At 39.3% G+C, this 11,049-nt stretch overlaps 1 protein-coding gene and 1 gene segment (V, D, J or C); both read left to right on the top strand.

Annotated features, from left to right (window-relative positions):
• The first annotated feature begins 3,198 nt into the window (after nt 1–3,198).
• LOC311066494 (Ig heavy chain V region 6.96-like) lies at nt 3,199–3,702 on the top strand. The segment is given in 2 exons: nt 3,199–3,297; nt 3,376–3,702.
• A 5,414-nt stretch (nt 3,703–9,116) lies between these two features.
• Nucleotides 9,117–10,161, top strand: LOC311097168 (putative nuclease HARBI1). Its single transcript, XM_084136672.1, has 3 exons — nt 9,117–9,386; nt 9,497–9,799; nt 10,028–10,161. Exons 1-3 carry the CDS (start codon nt 9,235–9,237, stop codon nt 10,068–10,070), a joined length of 498 nt encoding a protein of 165 aa, XP_083992798.1. The 5' UTR covers nt 9,117–9,234; the 3' UTR covers nt 10,071–10,161.
• The last annotated feature ends 888 nt before the right edge of the window (nt 10,162–11,049 follow it).

Below are 11,049 nucleotides of genomic sequence, written 5' to 3'. Positions count from 1 at the left end.
TCACCGGAACTGGGACCCTCTTCCTGGCCTCTCGCTCCTGAAAGTGAGCGAGACCCTCCACCATTGCCTCAAAGGTACTTCTGTCATACGCCCTCCTAAGTAACCAGTCCATGGGCTCATCGAGTGCATAAAAGAAAAGGTCCTTAAGAGGCCCCTCGTTCAGTTGTAGGCCCTCCGCCGCTCTAAGGAATTCGGCCGCGAATTTCCTCAAATCAGCCCCTTGCTGGCGGAGGGAACTAAGTGCCTGAAAACGAATAATGCGTTCGTATTGGGGGCACGAGACAGGAGGGCCTGGTGGGTGTCGTGATTTCTTCTGCTGAGTCCTTAACATGGTCGGATCGTTCTGTCACGTATAACTAAGGAAAAACTAAAGGAGAGGACTCAAATGCAGAAAGAATATTTATTAAATAAAAGAAACATGAAATGAAACAAAAACCCTCAAGGGGGAAAACATGAAATAACCAAAACTACAACTTCAAAACAACATACCGGGGTTTCACGGGAAAGCGGGAGACGTAAACAAAACAACGATCCGACACAGACTGCAAACACAAAGGAACTTATAAAAGGGACAAATCAGGCAGGTGATGAGGGAACAACAGGTGGGGCAAATGAAACCAATAATGAGATAACAAGGAGGGTGGGGTCAAAACAGTGACAGGAACACAAACACCACATGTGCTACACGAGACAGGACAGGCATGTGACAGACAAAGGCTCAGCTCAGTCAGTCCAGGGCAGGTTCACAGCAACTAAGGACAGCTCTAATTTCTATCTGCACATGAATCAGCTGAAGACTGAAGACACTGCAGTGTATTACTGTGCAAGAGACACTGGAAACACTAATACAGGCAGCTGTACAAAAACTCATGAGAAATGAGGTGGACATGGTTACACTGAAAAAGTTTTTTTTTCTAATTACCTTTCTACCACTTAATTACCTCCAATATGCTGTCAATACAGAGATTATTTTAACAAAAAAGCTGAAGATACAGTATGATTTTTAAAATAATAAACCAAACATCATTGTGCACCTCTAAATACATGATTCTTTAAATGTATCTTGATAAGCTGCAAATCCAGCCTACAAGGCAGATAAATGTGGAATCACAACCAGCTGGTTCTAAAATGAGTGAGATGCACCATATGCATATAGTGCGGCATAGGCCTTGTGGCACACACTCTCTGAACTCTCCCTCACATGCTAGCTCAGCACTTTTTATCGTTCGGGATTTATTGTTCTTCAGCCCTCTGGCGTAACTCTCACTGGATTTTTTCTGAGCAGTTTTCTGAGGCTTCCGATCACCTCATCTGTGATCGCTTCTCATGACGGCCACTGACTATCACATGAGCAAATAACAACTCTTTCACAATCATGCTCGAATCTCTAGTCAGATGCACTCAAACCATTGATACAATGATGCACAATAACTGAAAGAAATATCAGAGAATACTAAAATTTATTTCCAGGCCATGAAAAATAATAATAGAAATAAATGAAATACTTTATCAGCATATGGCAACTTGTATTCCAAGTAGCCTGTATGTACAGTTGAGATTGTGAGTTTACATAATAATAATAATTCAAAAAATAAAAGGGATCATACTGTAATATTTTTATTTACTGCCCTGGTGAAGCTGTTTCACTTAACAAATATATTCCACAAGACAAAATAACATCAATTTATATTAATACCCCATTAAATAATTTACAAACACTGTTAAAAAAAAAAAAAAAAAGTCTGTAGAAATAGGGCTGTAACGAATGAATCCATTGGAGGCAAGATGGAGCGGACCCAAATGCAACTTTAATAATAATAAACAAAATCAAACATAAAGGCTGGCAGAGAATTACCAGTACATTGTCAATGTATAAGTTGATTCTTAATACTCTGTCATTTCCTGGATGTCCTGCACATTCTTTGGTTATTAAGAATAAAAATTTCAACCTTTGAACTGGGCGATTTTTGTGTAATTCCAATTATTATTTTGTCTTTTGCACTTTATTTAAACATATGTTATGTGAATAAGCTTCACCAGGGCAGAACTAAATAATAATTATATAATTTAAATCACAAATTATGATCCCTTATTTTTTTTTTTTTTTTTTTTTTTTTTTTTTTTTGATAGGCCTTTGTAAACGATGAAAAGGTTTTTGTTCAAAATACTTCTGGTGCAATAAGTTTGTCTCCTTTTTCTTAATCAAGATACATTAGAGAAATTATTTTTTAAAAATCTGTTAAATGCATTTACAGTTTTTTTTATTCGCTTTGGCACTATTTTCACAAGTAAGGTGTACATTTTCAAAACTCTTAGTACAAAAATCCAAACTTAGCGCACTTGTAACACAGCTAGTCATTCTTTCAAAATAAAAATAATTCATTACATTTGGTTTTCCATATCGGAAATTGCAAAAAAGTTCTATAGAAACTGTGTATTGAATCAATATCTATAGAAATCTATAGGTGCACCAAATGATTCATTGATTAACCATTAAGATCAGTTGGATTAAATAATAGACACATGTATTAAACTGAACAAGAAGAGATGCAAATCAAAAGTTTGATAGTAAGAGCTTTATGAAAGGCAGTGACTGTGAATGAAACATTTATGCAGACGAAACACTTATTTTGTGTTGTGAAAAGGATACTTTATGATTTTGAGTATTGTACTTACACAATTGAAAACATAATGAAATGTTTGAAAAAAGTGCACTTTTGATGATCTGTTGTGATATTAGCACTAAGAGTTTTGAAAATGTACACCTAACTTGTGAAAATAGTACCAAAGCGAATAAAAAAAACTGTATTATTCCAAATGCATAATATTAAAATCTGAAAAAAAGAAGAAAAAAAAGAATTATGAATCATTCTTTCAGAGCCTTCCTGACACTGTCTCCTTTCCAACGAATGCCTCAGGTATCAAAGCAATAAATAAAAATATTTCCTAAACTTCCTAAAAACTGGACTGTTGAAAATAACAGGACATATTGGGTCTATTTAAAAGATTTATCATTTATCAAATACAAGTTAAGATTTTTTTTCCCCTTATTTACTGTAAAAACATTTAGATATTCAGACTAAACAGTGTTAGTCTTCAAACCTCCAAAGATGCAAATTATTTTGTGGGAAGGGTCAACGTCTCCCCGACTCCTGAAAGTGTGTTATAAGCTGAACTTTCAGTCAGTGCATGTGTTCAGTGACTAAAACAGCTTCAGTGTAACTATAACTGTTTTACTGGCTTTTTCTGTTGTAATGGAGATGCTACTATATGGACTCCTACTGATGATTATTGCATGTGAGAAACTCCCATTTGTAGTAGATTGTTATTTCATTGTTCTAAATCATCTAACATGATTTTTCCTCTGTTTTACAGGTGTTAGTGGTCAGTCTTTGACCTCCTCAGGTTCTGTGGGGAAAAGACCAGGAGAATCAGTCACTCTGTCCTGCGGTGTCTCTGGATTCTCAATGGGCAGCTGGTACATGCACTGGATCCGTCAGAAACCAGGGAGAGGACTGGAGTGGATCGGCCGCATTGACGGTGGCACTGGCACTAGTTTTGCTCAGTCTCTACAGGGCCAGTTCTCCATCACCAAAGACACCAGCAAAAACATGCTGTATTTAGAGGTGAAAAGCCTCAAGACTGAAGACACAGCTGTTTATTACTGTGCAAGAGATTCACAGTAAGACAAAAGACTGCAGGGCTGCACAAAAACTATTCATGTGATCTCTGAGGGCCCAAGAGCACTTGATACTTTTGTAACAAGCCACTTTATTGATTTTTACTTTATTAAATTATTGATTTAAATCTGTAACTACTTTGTGGAGGTTTTTTCTAATTGAACAACAAGCAACAACAACAACCAAACAAAACAGAAAACATTCACAAATTAAAATGCAGCTGAGTTCTATGGCATTCCAATGTGTGATTTTTTTTTTTCAACTGGAAAGTTAAATGTTACATTCACATTATTGAATATCTTTAAATGCTGATCTTTTGAACAGGTTTTCAGATAGAAATCATACAACAAGTAGTAAAGAAGCTTTAGGAAAATATATCTAAACATTTTTGTAAAAATTCATAATTAGCTACTATGTCTCTGAACTAGTAAATAAGAATAAAAAAATGTTGAAAGGCAGACAGGGTTACAGAGGTTATTAAGGTTACAGAATATAGAAACCTTTAGAGGGCAGCCTATGCAAACTTGTCCTCCCTTTTAAGCCCCACTATATTCATTAATATACTTTATTCATCTACTCATTTGTGTCACGTTTACCGTCTGTTTCTGTCTAATACTACAATTCCCAGAATCCTCTTTTGGCATACCTGCATTCACTCTCCAGATTACTGATCACCTGCACCTGTTCATCATCAATTACCTCATCAACCACCTCATAAAACACTCACTGTGATTTCAGTCTTGGTCAAGTGGTTTGCCAACCGCCAATAAACAATAAAGAAGAAGAAGAAGAAGAAGAGTAGTAGTAGTAGTAGTAGTAGTAGTAGTAGTAGTAGTAGTAGTAGTAGTAGTAGTAGTAGTAGTAGTAGTAGTAGTAGTAGTAGTAGTAGTAGTAGTAGTAGTAGTAGTACCGTCTTCAGAAATCCTATCCGATTTCTTGCTGCCTGAGATCCTGTGTTACTTCGAGTGTCCAGTGTTTCATCCGAGCTTGCTTGCTGCCGACCGCATCTGAAAGAGAAGTGACTAATATTACTGAACTGTGACTGCTTGACATCAACTTCTCTGAAATGAAAGTGCTTACCTGCTTTTTGCCCCACATCGACTCATCTTCACGGAATTTGCACTTGAATTGAATGAATACTCACCTTGCACTTTTGTCACCTTAAATAAAGCTGTGTTTGGATTCACTTACCTCTGTCTCCTGGTCTGTATCCTGACAATTTGTGACTTTACTGCATCAGTTTACTTATTACATAACATGGTAATGGATATTGTGTCTAAACTGTGTTTTATCTTTGTGTTTGCTCTCACAGAATGTAAGAAGGGCTTCTGAAAACCTGTTGACAATCAGACTTATTCATGTGCACTGTTTTAAATGTTAATGTTGAACTTTTTTTCAATCTGTTGGTGTCAAGGCAGAACTTTTGGGAGTCTTGTTTTATTTATTTTTGTATAAAAGCAACAGAATTTAAATAATATCCAATGTATTAACAACAAAGACAACACGTGAGAACAACGGCTCAATGGTGGAAAAGGGCTGATCTGTTTGCCTGTACACATTCAACTACTGCACACTGAACTCTACAACTTCGCTACAGTCCTTTTTTCACATAAATAAAACACAACATCACATCTGTTTTTAATAGAACTCAGATGAGGTTGCATGCTCCTGCCTGCTTTGAAAATAATCACATTTATTGATGCTGCAGAAGGACATTGTTATATCCATATCAAGATGTGGCACTGTTGTTCATGAAATGACCCTTTATGGCCACAAGATCTAGTTTTTGCTAATTCAGGGTTTAATATAATACTACTGTTACTGTATCACGAAATGTAATTTTAAGAGTTTTTCAGGCGAGAATGTAGTTGTTTAAAGCTCAAATCTGTGGTTTATTTATAAAGATGATTTTTTCCCCCCGGATCCATGCAATCTGCGGGCGCTCGGCGCTCATGTTTCCCGGCTGGATGAGCCTTTCCTCGGCTAGTTCTTCTGACGTTCGCCGCTGACTCCGACGGTAGTGGTTAAACATGATATATAATTTGCCTTGTGTAGACCTAACGGGCGATCTTTGGTCTCGTGAATATATAATTCGTTCCCTGTCAATCGTTTTGGCTGAAGGCTAAGTTTAGTTTCATATTAACGTTATAGGCTATTTGTATTTAACATTACTATTGTAGGCTAATGTTAGACTGGAGCAGCGGCGGTTTCTTCATTAGGGCGATCGGGCGACGCACCACCACCACCAAAGTGTGAAAGGGACTTTTTCAATCACAATCTCATTCAACCACAGAGTTACGCTAGCAGTCACTCACTGTTGTTCTGCCTCTGGATATAGTCCAATCAGCGCCAAGTCACGTTCTGTGGAGTACCGCCTCTTTTTGGGCGATTTCACTCTGGCTGAGAATCGCCCAGAGTGTTCCCATAGACTTACATTCAAAGATTTTTTTTTTCGAACTGCAGGCACTGCAATGCATTCTCTATGGGTTCCGGGAGGGCTCGCACTAACGTGCTTTCGTCATCATACGTATCCTTAACTTGTGCAGCGATTGGTGGAAACAAATATACCTCTAATAATATTTAGCCATAAGCTGAAGTGACATCCAATAATTTCCTCAGTGCATAACTTACATTTCATGGACATATTCTCCATCTGTAAATGTTAGAAAGTCAATATTTCCAGTTTTCTGTCATGAGTGAACGAGCTTTCTGCAAGCTAAACTTCCGTGAACGAGCGGATGTATGTTTAAATTTTTTTTTTTATTTAAACGAAAAGAGGTAACGTTAGAGTTGTGTTTTAAATTTCGTTTTGTTATAAATAGAACGTATAACGTGCAGTGAATAATCAATATGCGTTGCGCATGAACCACATTTGTGTCCCTATAATGTTTAATTTATTTAAATAAAAACGAAAAGAGGCAGAGTGGTGTTTTATGACATATTTCGTTTTATTGTTGCTTAAAATGTACATACAGAGTAACAGAGATAACCGGAGTAGCAGAGCGAGCTGAGTGACGCTTTTAAGAACGCGCTGCCATTTGCATGTAGGAGTCGCACATGGCAAGTACAAACTTTGCGTACTTGATATTGAGAAAAGCCTAATGTCGGCGCTTGTCTTCTTGTGACAAACATGTCGAGGAGCAAGAACAAGATCTGCTGTATGTCATCCATTGTAGTTTACTATGTTCTTCTTTGCGCGAAAATGACGTCGATCGAAACACCACGCCTATCAAGTAAGGGTACTGTTGGCAGTGGAAACGCTAGCCAGATCATGGTTAACAGACCCGAACCGTACCATACTGTCCCGTACCATACTGTACTGCTCAGTGGAAACGAGCCATAAGAATCCTCTCAGAAAACTCTTAATTTAGCTTAAAAACTTTTACGTTGGAGTCTTAGCTTAAGAGCAATTCGGGACCGATCTGAGAGCAACTTTTATCTTAGTAAGGAGGCGGGGTTGACCCCGTTGCTATGTATGACACAATCTTTTGAAGACTGTGATTGGTTGGTTGTCCAAGAAGGGGAAAAAAAAGTGATTTTAAGTAGAGGGTCTTTTCTAAGCCTTCACTTTGAAACACACACACACACACACACACACACACACACACACACACACACACACATATTATATATATAAATCCTTTTTTTTTATTTACCATGCTGTTAATTTCCTATAAGGTATTTGCTTGGCTTAGAATGATAAAAATTGTTCCACTCTTTCCAATTACACTGATTGTTGGATTGTCTATTTAAGTGGTGGTTTGAATGTTGGTTTTAATGTATCAAACATGGAATTTTCCCAGTTGCCAAATATCGTAATGTAGTGATTACTTTCATTTCAGGCGCTATGGCATTTCTGCGCTGTGTTGGAGATATTAGCGTGTCTCTAAAAAGATCTGTCACAAACATGATCCCTGCACAAACTAATCTATAGCGTCTTATTAACTCACTGTCATCCATTGTCTGCAACACATTTCTTCTCCCTCTTCGTCTTTCTGCCATTTTCTCCTCTGCTAAAGAAACTCTTAAGCCTCTTAAAAGTCCTCGTCCGTGCTCCTAACAATTTTGACCTTAAGACCTCTTTTAAGGGTTAAGATGCTTTCTGAATTACTTTTTTCTTTACTAGGATTTTTTCTTTAATTTTAAGAGTAAACGGCCACATTTCTAAGAATTTTCTTAGAATTCTGTCACTAGGAGCTACTCTTTGCATTAAGATTCTATATGAATACGGGCCCAGGTGTAAATGCCCTCCGAAACGCATTCGAGACGGATTCGAATTCGATCGCTCAAACCACTTCAGGAGGAGGTCTGAGACGCATTCCAGACGAAACTGGACAAGTGTAAATGCATCTGGTTGTTGAAACCACATGTAAATTGTACTCCTACCAAAAATGAAAAAAAAAAAAAAAAAAAAAAAAGAGAGTGTGTTATAGGCTATATATTATAGCCAGATATGACGACGCTACTGGAACACGCATCACCGCAGATGAGCAACTGAGCATATTCATCAAGACAACATGCAAACTATCGCAAATCAAAGTGAAAGTAAGTCGCAGACGCTTAACACACAATCATCATCATTAAAAGTAAAGAAATGAAATGATCTTACCAGGGCTGTTACTGCTCTCTCTTATTGCGGTCTTTGATTTTGAAATTTTAGCTGACGATCATAAAAAATGCAGTTCATTTCTGTTGCTTTCGGTGACGTGCACTCCATTAAATCTGCATATAGCGCGGGAATTGAAGATCAGGGCCCGTATCCCTAAAGAATTTTTGTGCAAAAAGTGGCTCCTAGCGGCCAAATTCTAAGAAAATTCTCAGAGTCATGACGTTTTCTTAGAATTTCCCCTAAAAGTGACACGAAAATCCCAGTTAATATAAAAGCTATTCCTCAAGATTCCTAGCGCTTAAAAGGGCTCCTAAGGCGAGATCTGCTAAGAGCAGGGAAGAGGACTTTTAGTGGCTTAGGAGTTCCCCTAAGCAGCTGCACAAAATGGCCAACAGAGGAGGCAGGAGAGATGTCCTGCAAACACTGGATGACAGGGAATTATTGAGACGCTACAGATTGGATCGTGCAGGAATCATGTTTGTGGTGGATCTACTTAGAGATGCAATTACTTCACCAACTCGACGCCACAACGCTATTACACCGGAGAAGAAAGTAATCACAACCCTGAGGTATTTGGCAACAGGGAAAATGCAACAATGCAGCAGTGATGACTTGGGTCTGTCCCAATCCTCCGTCAGCAGAGTCATCACCCAAACACTGACAGCTTTGTCACAACCTAATATTGTGACACAATTTGTTTCATTCCCGCTGGATGCCCGCACTTTACACACACATAAAAGGGCATTTATGGACATTGCAGGATTCCCTGGCGTTGTGGGTGTAATTGATGGAACACATGTGAGAATAATTGCGCCATCAGAGGACGAGGCTGTCTTTGTTAACAGGAAGAATTTCCACAGCATCAATGTGCAAATAGTGTTCAATGCGGCCTGTAAGATTTTGGACATTGTGGCTAAATGGCCAGGCTCCACACATGATGCGAGAATGCTCTCCGAGAGTGGCATCAGACAGCTTTTTGAGAGACGCTATGTGCCAGCTAATTGCCACTTGTTAGGGGACAGTGGCTACCCATGCAAACCATGGCTCCTTACACCTTACCTCCAGCCACGCCAAGGGCCCCAACTAAACTATAACAGGTAAGCCAAACAATACAAAAATCATGGAAATGAAATGCAAGCAATATGTTAGAGCATCCAAGTAGTGCAATATTTCCATCAAATAATTAAAGGTCTGTATTCTATTGTAGGGCCCACAAGACAACAAGAGCGGTGGTGGAGCGTGGCATAGGCCAGCTTAAGAGGCGCTTTCATGTTCTCCACGGAGAGGTGCGGCTGAGGCCTGAAAAAGTCAGCAAAGTCATCATAGCCTGTGCAATATTACACAATATTTGCAAGGTTAGACAGATTGCAGAACCTCTGGAGGATGGCGATGAGGATGAGGATGAAGACAACGATGAGGATGGTGGTGAAGAAGATATTCACATTCCACAGGGGAACCTAGCCCAGAGTGGACTGCCTTACAGGGCAAACTTCACAAATTTACATTTCAGGCAAGCTGTAGCCCCATGTCATTTGAGAACTTGTGATGGTATTAAGAACTACCACAGTTTTACTGCACATCACCTGCAATTGTTAAATGCAAGACACAGAACATAATCTCTAAATGGTTTATTTTTTAGGTGTTCAATTTTAAGGCGGTAGTACTCCTCCTGAAGGGAAAGGACTTTTTTTTGTTGTTCAAACACATCAATTGTGAGTTGCAATCTTCTCTCCTGCAGGGATGCTGACGGAGCAGGTGCTGCGGATGGGAATGGTGTTTGATCCGCCGGGCTATCCTGAGTAGCAGCTGCAGATGGTTCAGGCGGCAATCTTGTCGGCAAACTTGATGGGCCCGGTTCTTGTGATGGCTCCATGCTACAGAAATACATAGGCCTAGTTTAATTATTGTTTTGATTAAATGAATTTAATACAATGAGCATGGATAACACATGAAATGGCTTCTGCAATGAATAAACACTGTTGATATGAATAACCCTGTGTCCTACCTTTGCTGCATTTCAAGGGCCTGCATCATTGACGTGTCAATACCTGTTGGCAGCCCGGTGACGCTGACCTCAGAGTGTCCCAGGACTTGAAAGACAGTGTCGGCCACCTGGGACAGCCGCTTTGCAGGTGGTCCACCCCCTAGAAAGAAACAGTCAATGAACACAGTACTTAGGCATGTAAATTAACTTTGCCAGCAGGAGCAAGTTGCCAGATTATGTGGTAGGCTATAGTATTTTGCTCACCTGTGAGTGAGGATTCCCGCTTGTGTGCTGCAATCTCATCTTTTGCCTTGGACTGCAGCACATACCACCTTTTCTCACAATCGTCGCCTGTCCGCACCACCAGTGGAAAAGAGGCATTGATTGTTTGGGATATTGTGTCCCAGGCGCGCCTCTTGCCTTGGCTAGTGACAGTTGGGCCAAATTTTCCTCGAAAACATACCTTTATGTTCGTTCACCAACTGGGCCAGCAACAAACCTTGCTCCTCAGTCCAGTTCGGCTTGCGATTCCTTTTTTTCTCCATTTTCTGTGTTTGTAGGATATTTGTTAACAAGCCTTCATAAATAGACCAGCCAGCAATCACAGACATTGATAAAAGCTGAGCCGTGTTACCCTCGTTAAGACCACACTGAGTTGTAACGTTGCAATTTCTACTTCATTAAGGACAGCCCCTTGAGATAGGCCATCTTGTTTTCAATGGGGTCCATATGGGAGTGAAAGTACAAAATATGCCAGCTAGAATATTAATATGAGC

This window comes from Abramis brama (genome assembly GCF_963993115.1).
Source record: "Abramis brama genome assembly, chromosome: 1".
In the NCBI taxonomy this organism is placed as follows: Eukaryota; Metazoa; Chordata; class Actinopteri; order Cypriniformes; family Leuciscidae; genus Abramis; species Abramis brama.
Note: the sequence above shows the minus strand (reverse complement) of the source record. Positions and strands in the feature narration are given on the sequence as shown.